Genomic DNA, 9872 nt, shown 5'->3' with positions numbered 1-9872 from the left:
TCCACTACATCCCAGGAGCTTTTACTGTAGAAACCCTGTTGTATCCACAGGGAATTATTGGAATATATTTGAATACATGATTTTTCTTTGTTACTTAATGTGTAATGTAACATGTGTTATGCCGGACACAGACTGGCAATATTGCTCACATTCCCTCTGCCATTTCACAACAAATAAAGATGACTGTCCAATGTGTGGTTTCTGTGCGTCTTTTAATACTTTATACAGGCCAGGGGAACTACTTGCTCCTAGGTGAGACCAGTAACATGGTCAGGTGTCACCTGTCTGACTTAGGCTGGCAGACAACTTTCGGTATTGTTGCCTGGTAACCTAATCCGGTTGTTGTCGGGGCGACTGACGTAATAATGGCGATAGTGTGTATAATTCATCAGTCTACAGCGTAAACATGGAGCAGGTAAGACACTATGGCTGGCTGATAATATTTATTTTCTTCAGTACTGTCTTATTAGTATTGTGTTTGTGTAATGTGTGATGTGTACTGTGTGTGTGATCTCTCCAGGGTGTGATGGAGCAGTGTGTGGCTGGTCTGTACCAGTCTTTAGGTCGTTCTCTTGGAGGACAGCTCTCTCCTCAGGATGTGTGTGTTCTGTTCCACAAGGTGTTCCGTCTACACACTGGCTTGGAGGATGCACACACAGCTATAAAGAAGGTGACACACACAAACAAACACCCAGCGATAATGAAGTTAGAAGTACACACAAACACTTTTTCTGTTTCTCCTCCTCTCTAAATTCAATTAGCCTGGTTGACGTCTCTGTTCAGCTATTACATTCCACTCCTTGCCACTCCTGTCTTTGGCAAATTAAAGAAGTGACAACCCACTGGGCACAGACCATCAATTCAACGTCTATTCTACGTTGGTTAAACGCAATTTCATTGAAATTACATGGAAACAACGTTGATTCAACCACTATGTGACCAGTGGAAAGGAGTGGAATGTTAGCTAAAATGACTGGTACCCAGACAAAAATTATATAGGTTTGACAGGCAAATATGTGTTACTATTGCCAAGCTGTATTGTGTAAACCTCTTCCCCTGCCTCACTCAGGTTGCAGGGGGTGATGAGAGTTGGTCCTGCAGTGATGGAAAGGTTTTAGAAGTTCTCCTTGAGATGGAAAGAGAGAGAGAAAGGAGAGATGAGGTATAGTAGCTATCACAGCTCTGTGTGTATGTGTGTGTGGGGGGGGGGGGGGGAATTCAAATTCTTAATGTTTGAGCTTAAAAAACTTTGAATGAGGTTTGTTTCTGAACCCTGATTCTACAGATCTACTGGGACCTTCAGTTGCTCAACACAGGAAAACTCAGAGACCTGTACCACACAGACACACACACACACACCACAGACACACATACAAGAGACACGCACAACATACACCTCAACCAAGACCTGTACCACACCACCAGTCACGCTCAGTACGACAGAGACACACAGAACACACCCACAGAGAAAGAAAAGGGAAAGGAGAGAAAAGAGGGAGGAGTGTGTGAGTGGAGACTGAGGAGAGCAGTTAGACAGCGCTGGGCCAGGTAAGCTGTTAGTTTGTAAGACTCTCTCTGTCTCCCTCCCGCTCTCTTTCTCTCCCTTTATCTGTCTGCCCCCCTCTCTCATATATGGGTGTGTGTGTCTGTCCCCAGACTGGTGCAGGAGGGTGTGTGTGGAGCCCTGCCGTCTTTAAGCGGTGGTTGGAGGTCAGGGGTGAGAAGTCAGGCATTGGGGTGTGTCTCTCTGTCAGAGCTACTCCTACTGGTAGGAGTGAAGTATGATGCCGTCACACACATACTCTTCACAGAGATGCTGCAGGAACACCATGGTGAGACACACACGCACGCACGCACGCACGCACGCACGCACGCACGCACGCACGCACGCACGCACGCACGCACACACACACAGTACATCACATTTGTATACTCAGTACATATCATCATGTTTGTGATATTACAGGGCTGGTTGCCTGGAGGACACTGTTGCCATGGGAGCGTGAGGAGAGGGAGGCGGAGCTAGGTTTGCTATGGGAGGAGACTCAGGAGTCAGGTGACATGCTGAGTCTGTCTGACCTACCTGGAGCCTTCAGGATATACAGGTAACACACATACTTAGGATAGTTTTGGGCTGTGCACAACAAAGATGCACACTGAGTTTATTTTGAGGAGTGATCTAATTGATTGGCAAACCTGAGGATGAGCAGGTATATGTGCAGCAGATGGCTATGCCTCTGACCAGGTGATGATATGATTGACAGGTGCAGTGAGGGTGTGTCCCTGAGGGGCTGTCCTGATTGGGTGAAACCCAGGGAGCAGTCTTGGTCGGCCATCTCTCTCCTCACTGAAATACACACCAGCCTTGAGCACGAGACAAACACTCTCACTGCCCTGGCCAAGAGGTACAAACACATAGACACACACCAATTCCACAATAACAGCCCTGACGAGAGGCAAGCACAACATTTTCCAGGTCCTGCAATAAGCCAATTACAACCTTGACTGTCAGATCGTGTCCTTCTTCCCCTGCAGACTGGACAGGGAAACCCTGCAGTTGATGGGTCTGTATGCCAGCCTGGCCACCATCAGAGCTCAGAGGGAGACACTGTCCCATGGTGCACTGCTGGCTGCCAGACAGGACTGGGAGACATGGTGAGGCCTTCATGACAACCACAATGGGAATAAGTCTCTGACTTTAATGTGTCAATGATTTCCTACATCTGCCTTGTTTCCAGGCCCAGGATTATAGGGTCCTGCAGGAGAGATCAGGCCCTGCTCTGGCTGCAGGAGGAGAAGGAGGAGGAGGAGGAGGAAGAGGAAGAAGAGGAATCCTCTGTCTTTGAACAACAGGTTATGTCTAGCATCTGTCAGTAACACTGCTGTTGCCTCTTTGTTTTACTGTTATATGCCCCCCTCCCGCCCCTCTCAGCTACTGGAGTTTGACCTCTAGCCTCTGACCTCTGACCAGGTGTTGCTGAGGTGTCTGGTACTGAATCAGGAGCGGGAGAGAAAGTGTCTGCTGAGGCTGCTGCACGGGGACTCTCCAGACAAGCTACAGGGCCCAGGAGAGCAGAAGTCACCTACAGAGGGTCAGTCTGTATATCAAATATAGCTAAATGACTGCTTTTATCTATCTGGATCTCTGCTATTATCTGTAATGTAATCAGGGATGTCCAGTAACCAGTTGTGTGACTGTGATCTGTGAGGTGTTGTGTTAGCAGAGTGGGTCCAGCAAAGGGAGGGGGCGCTGAGAGCGGGGTGTATGAGGAGGCTGAGACACACACACACCTTCCTGCTAACTCAGGCCCAAACACATGCCCAGCTCCAGTCCTGTCTTCAGCCCCAAACCCTGCCAGCACAGGGCCCTGCCCAGCCCCAGTCCCAACCCCAATCCTCCCTCCAGCACCAGTCCCAGTGGGAAGGCTGTGCTCTGGTCCTGCTGGTTGAGCTGATGGATCTCCAGGAGGCCCAGGTCTCTGCAGTGCTGTTAAATCTACTGGACAGGGTCAGTCACAACACTGTGTTAAAATCAAAGCAACTTTCCATTGTGGCTACACTGGCAGTTCTATTTGGTTCACCATTTGAAGTGTGTGTGTGTGTGTGTGTGTGTGTGTGTGTGTGTGTGTGTGTGTGTGTGTGTGTGTGTGTGTGTGTGCATTGCGTCTGTGTCCAGGGTGAACAGCGCCTGCTGACCCTGATAGAAGAGTATGAGTCTGAACTCAGAGAGCCTCGTCTCTCCTGCTTGCTCACACTCCTCACCTCTAACCCCCGCCTGACCTCGGACCCCAACACACTACTGACTGCTGTTGACCCCTGCCTGGGGCCTTCTGACTCAATCTCAGTCCAGAACAACTCCTCAGCCTCCCCGCCCACAGACCTGACCAGAGGTGACACAGAACAACAACACACAGGGGACCTCTGCACAGGTAATACACAGACACACAGATCATTAAAAATGACACATCACATATTGTGTGTATGTGTGTCTCCAGGCTGTGGGACGGCCCTGGCTCCAGAGGACCTGCCCTATCTGGAGATCCTGTGTGTTTCAGACACCATCCACTCCCTCGACACACACCACACACCCTCTGCCTCCAATGGATTCTCTGCAGAGCGAGAGGTGTGTGAGGGACGAGAGGCGAGAGAGGGCAGCCACAGAAAGACTCCTCAGAGCTATGAGAAGCAGGGTTCTCTCATCACTCTGGCCTGGAGCAAACCACCGGATGGAGACACTGAGCAGCAGACAGGAACAGTAAGATATGCTACATTACCTCACACACAGATCTAGGATCAGAAACACTACCACACACCAGACCTGGCATAACTATAGTTTTAACTATGCTTAATGGAAAGTAACTATTTTTCCAGGGGAACAAATAGATCCCAAAGAATGACTACTTTTCAAAATTATTTGAATACAGATTTGAGAAAGCAACAACATTTTCAAAATATCTGAATACAGATCTCAGCAATAGTTTTCTGAAACTATTGGGTTGATTGCCTTCAACTAATGGCAGGGCTGTATCTGGAACGGCATGTTGAAGATAGAAATATCTGAAAGTCATATTTGATCAACACAATACATTTCTATCTGAACTTTCTGTAACTGTCCATTCTCCTGAATGTCCATTGCCCCACGTGTACATAATCAAGTCAAATAAGTTGTGACGCTCAACTACTGTATGACTCTATCAACATGCCACTGAATCTGTCGAAAGCTGCAATGCATTTGATCATTTCGTAAAATACTTTAGAGTAATTCAAAGCCAATTGCAAACAATGCAAACAGCAAGTTGGATGCTTACAGAGCAAATTATACGATTGTTAAATCAACACTGAAAGTGTGGAGTCTGTGGACCCATATAGGCACTGAAACAGTGTTAAAATTAACACATTGCTTAGTGTAAAGTCTTATTTAAATATTTCCCAGAGTGCCTTGCCTTTCGAGTAAGTTGTAGAGTTACCACCCATGACTGTATTTGTTAGTGACAGAGACATGGTTGTTGCATTCATAAATGTTTATTTCTGTAGACTTCACAGAATAAGGTCTGAGGCAAATATATAAAATATATATATAATATATATATTGCACAATACCACACATATTTCATAAGGCCTTATTTTGAGGGGTTGGATTTCAAATCAAATCAAATCAAATCAAATTTTATTTGTCACATACATTTACATTTACATTTAAGTCGAGTGTAGCGAAATGCTTGTGCTTCTAGTTCCGACAATGCAGTAATAACCAACAGTCCTCTAACCTAACAATTCCACAACTATACCTTATACACACAAGTGTAAAGGATAAAGAATATGTACATAAAGATATATGAATGAGTGATGGTACAGAACGGCATAGGCAAGATGCAGTAGAAGGTATAGAGTACAGTATATACATATGAGATGAGTAATGTAGGTATGTAAACATAAAGTGGCATAGTTTAAAGTAGCTAGTGATACATGTATTACATAAAGATGGCAAGATGCAGTAGATGATATAGAGTACAGTATATACATATACATATGAGATGAGTAATGTAGGGTATGTAAACATTATTTAAGTGGCATTGTTTAAAGTGGCTAGTGGTACATTTTTACATAATTTCCATCAATTCCCATTATTAAAGTGGCTGGAGTTGAGTCATATGTTGGCAGCGGCCGCTAAATGTTAGTGGTAGCTGTTTAACAGTCTGATGGCCTTGAGATAGAAGCTGTTTTTCAGTCTCTCGGTCCCTGCTTTGATGCACCTGTACTGACCTCGCCTTCTGGATGATAGCGGGGTGAACAGGCAGTGGCTTGTGGTGGTTGTTGTCCTTGATGATCTTTATGGCATTCCTGTGACATCGGGTGGTGTAGGTGTCCTGGAGGGCAGGTAGTTTGCCCCCGGTGATGCGTTCTGCAGACCTCACTACCCTCTGGAGAGCCTTACGGTTGTGGGCGGAGCAGTTGCCGTACAGGCGGTGATACAGCCCGACAGGATGCTCTCGATTGTGCATCTGTAGAAGTTTGTGAGTGCTTTTGGTGACAAGCCGAATTTCTTCAGCCTCCTGAGGTTGAAGAGGCGCTGCTGCGCATTCTTCACAACGCTGTGTGGACCAATTCAGTTTGTCCGTGATGTGTACACCGAGGAACTTAAAACTTTCCACCTTCTCCACTACGTCCCGTCGATGTGGATAGGGGGTGCTCCCTCTGCTGTTTCCTGAAGTCCACAATCATCTCCTTTGTTTTGTTTTGTTGACGTTGAGTGTGAGGTTATTTTCCTGACACCACACTCCGAGGCCCTCACCTCCTCCTGTAGGCCGTCTCGTCGTTGTTGGTAATCAAGCCTACCACTGTAGTGTCATCCGCAAACTTGATGATTGAGTTGGAGGCGTGCATGGCCACAGGAACAATGGTGGCCCTCTTGAAGCATGTGGGAACAGCAGACTGGGATAAGGATTGATGAATATGTCCGTAAACACCACCATACCAAGACTCGGAGCTACCTGCACGCGATCCAGCTGCTGCATGGGTACGCGTGGGAATGCCGTGTACATGGCGTGCCTTGCCGAGGAGCACCGCTGTGCCGTATAGGGGAATGTTACCAGCGTGTCTTTGAAGACTCGTAAGCTATGCTCCTCTGTCCAGCCTCAGGCGGCTGCATGAAGGAGAGCCCGCAGGTTTTTAGACAACGTTTAAATGTTTTATATAAGGCTCACCCTTCTGAGGCGCGGTCTGCTCTCAGTGAAGGGAGAGCTCCCGCAGGGTCTATCTTGTGAGTAGCTGTCGCGTCTCCCGTGATCAGTCTCGGAGGCTAAGATAAATTGTACCTCTCAATAGCTGTATAGGCCACTGATCAGAGGAAGTAGCATATATAGACATGCCCTGCTGTCCCACGACTGGGGAGCTTGGTTATATACTTGTTTGTAATCCCTCCTTGCGTGTCACAACTCTGGACTCGGTAGAGTTCCTCTCCGGTGTTTGCCTTTCTTTTATCGCTACTATTCAGTGTGATTTGACTCCTTGAGTGTCTTAGTGAAACTCGCCGGACTCTTTGTTTCGAGTCTCATATGCTACCTCTGGGATATATCTTAGGCGTTGTTGTGCTATGTACCGTGTGCGTGAGGAGAATAGTTCTTACGACTAGAATTTTGTGCTGATCGTGCTTCTAATTGTTTTTGCCTGTCCACTGCTAACTTGCGCACTTAGCTTTGCTGTGGTTGTAAATATGGCCTGAGCTCGGTGTCCAGGACATTTCCAAAAGGGCTTACACCTCTCCTGTTTCGCCTATTCCCCGGTCATTGGTTTCTGCCCGGGGGCACCCCTATGCCCATGGATTAAATTAGACTGCCAGTGGTCTGTCACGACTCGCCTTTCCACCAGTGTTCTTCTGTGGTCTTATGCGTGCAACTGTTTTACCGTTGCTAGCTCGACGGTTTTGCTAGCGGACATCGTCAATAAGTTCGATTTCTTTCTTAATGATACCTCGGTTGCCTGCATAGTGGTACGACCCGAATCTCAGCATCCATTACTGCAGTCCTTAATGCTGATATAGTGTATAGAACTTACGCTACTGACCGCGAAACAATCCTAAGGTGTCCAATCCGCTATTTCGTGTTCCCGAAATAGAGCTTGTCTTTTTGTAGAAGCGTGGGCCTCACATGCGGGACGTGAGTCAGAATTGGCTCGGAACCAGCGTCTTGAACAGCCACTAGATCGCGCGGCGGAGCCTTGTTGTTTTAGTTTCTGTTTGTAGGCGGAAGGGCAAACATAATGGAGTCGTGCAGCTTTGCAGAAAGGAGCAAGGGGAGAGCGGCCTTATTATGCGCGCGAGACACGTTGAGTCATATTAACAATGATCCAAGCGTCATTTACGCCAGAGTAGCACAACTCGAAAATGCCTGATGAGAATTTTATGGGTTTGTTGTTAGAATTAGCTTGTTAAAGATTCCCGCAGAACAACTATGAATTGAATGCAAGCCTCAGGTGTGCTGGTTTCCAGTTACAAAGAAGTCAGATAAAGTTCGTGCACGAGCCAGCGAATGTGTCTGCTTGGAGGAATATATACGGCTGGATTATAATCGAAAGAGAATTCCCTTGGTAGATAATGCGGTCGACATTTGATTGTGAAGAGTTCTAGATCAGGTGAACAGAATGACTTGAGTTCCTGTATGTTGTTATGATCACACCACGTCTCGTTAATCATAAGGCATACACCCCCGCCCCTCTTCTTACCAGAAAGATGTATGTTTCTGTCGGCGCGATGCGTGAAGAAACCAGCTGGCTGCACCCACTCCGTTAGCGTCTCTTGAGTTAGCCATGTTTCCGTGAAGCAGAGAACGTTACAATCCCTGATGTCTCTCTGGAATGTTACCCGTGCTCGGATTTCATCAACCTTATTGTCAAAAGACTGGACATTGGCGAGTAGTATGCTAGGGAGTGGAGCGCGATGTGCCCGTCTCCGAAGCCTGACCAGGAGACCGCTACGTTTGCCCCTTTTACGGCGTCGCATAGGGTCGCCGGCTGGGATCAGATCCATTGTATTGGGTGGAAGGCAAAACACTGGATCCGTTTCGGGAAAGTCATATTCCTGGTTGGAACGATGGTGAGTTGACGTTAATCTTATATTCAGTAGTTCCTCCCGACTGTATGTAATGAAACCTAAGATTACCTGGGGTACCAATGTAAGGAATAACACATAAAAAAACAAAATACTGCATATTTTCCAAGGAACGCGAAGCGAGGCGGCCATCTCGGTCGGCGCCGGAAGTTGATACCCTAATACAGGGGCCAGAAACTATACACCATCTATCACATTGAACCAAAACCACACCCATCATTATTATATTTCCCAGCATGCTCTATGGCCGTTAGATTAAAAAAAACWTTGTTTCAATATCTATGTTTGTGCATGTATATTGATTGATTGATTAATCTTATGCGACACAAAGATAAATAAAATACTTTTTTCTAAACAAATCCAATCAAGTTAGTTAGATGTTTTTTGCAGCCCTTATTGAAATGTTTGTTTCAGTTTAAATGCCTTAGGTAATTATAATCCATACATTTAGCTCGTGTGGCCATGATAGGGGTAAAATGGTGTACAGGGGAAAAAAATAGTAATTGGAAGCTGAAGCTTTCTGAAAGCTTTGGTGCTTTCACCAAATTGTGCTGAAAAACCGTTATTTTGTCGGTGCTTCGTTATCTATTCACAATACACATTAGAGACATCTGCTGGTCAGCAATAAATAGCAGCGTGTGATCATTTCAAAAATATATTTTTAATCCATTTCATTATAATACAGTGGCGCACCGGTAAATCATTGCCTTTAGTAACCTATAGTCGGTTTGCATCTTACATTATGCTTCCCTTTTTCACCTTCAAGTTGATTATTTTTCAAAAACTGAATCTATAGCATTATTTAGGATGCTTAAGACAAAAGCTTATACTATACTAAATAAAAAGAATACTTGAACAACAGTGCAGACAAAACCATTTTCAAACTAGTGTGCCTTCAACGAGATTCAACCTTATACCTTTCACGTCCCTGAATGTTCCACACAGTCCCCTACTCTACCTGCTATGCTACCGGTCAGGTGAAACTTTATATACAAAATCCTAACTCTATTTGTTAGTACAGTGTCCAGTAGAGGACAGTGTCTGAAAGCAGCTTGGAATGGGAAAAAGCAGTGAAACCACGGCAAAATCAGTGGGATCTCGCATTTTGCAACACACGGGATGCAGTCCAAACACTTAAAAGAAACATCCTCGTCCACTTACCCTCACCTTATGCCCTTGGGGGAATCCCCGTCGGTCATCTTGGTGGGCGGTCCAAATGGTTAGCCAAGCAAGTTTGCAGCGTAAGCCCTCAACCCTCATTTTTAGT

The 9872-nt window shown here is 46.0% G+C and overlaps 1 protein-coding gene across 2 annotated transcripts in view; it reads left to right on the top strand.

Moving 5' to 3' along the window:
• Nucleotides 1–2744: 2744 nt before the first annotated feature.
• LOC111952729 (uncharacterized) overlaps nucleotides 2745–9872 on the top strand; it is a 21508-nt gene continuing 14380 nt past the window's right edge. For both annotated transcript variants that reach the window (XM_023971626.1, XM_023971625.1), the window contains exons 1-4: nucleotides 2745–2853; nucleotides 2972–3508; nucleotides 3677–3929; nucleotides 3996–4255. In XM_023971626.1, the coding sequence (XP_023827394.1) occupies nucleotides 3266–3508; nucleotides 3677–3929; nucleotides 3996–4255 (756 nt within the window). In that variant the 5' untranslated portion in view covers nucleotides 2745–2853; nucleotides 2972–3265. The remainder of the gene's footprint in view (nucleotides 2854–2971; nucleotides 3509–3676; nucleotides 3930–3995; nucleotides 4256–9872) is intronic.

Source organism: Salvelinus sp. IW2-2015, linkage group LG26 (assembly GCF_002910315.2).
Source record: "Salvelinus sp. IW2-2015 linkage group LG26, ASM291031v2, whole genome shotgun sequence".
Taxonomy (NCBI): Eukaryota; Metazoa; Chordata; class Actinopteri; order Salmoniformes; family Salmonidae; genus Salvelinus; species Salvelinus sp. IW2-2015.
This window is presented reverse-complemented; position numbering and strand designations above follow the sequence as displayed.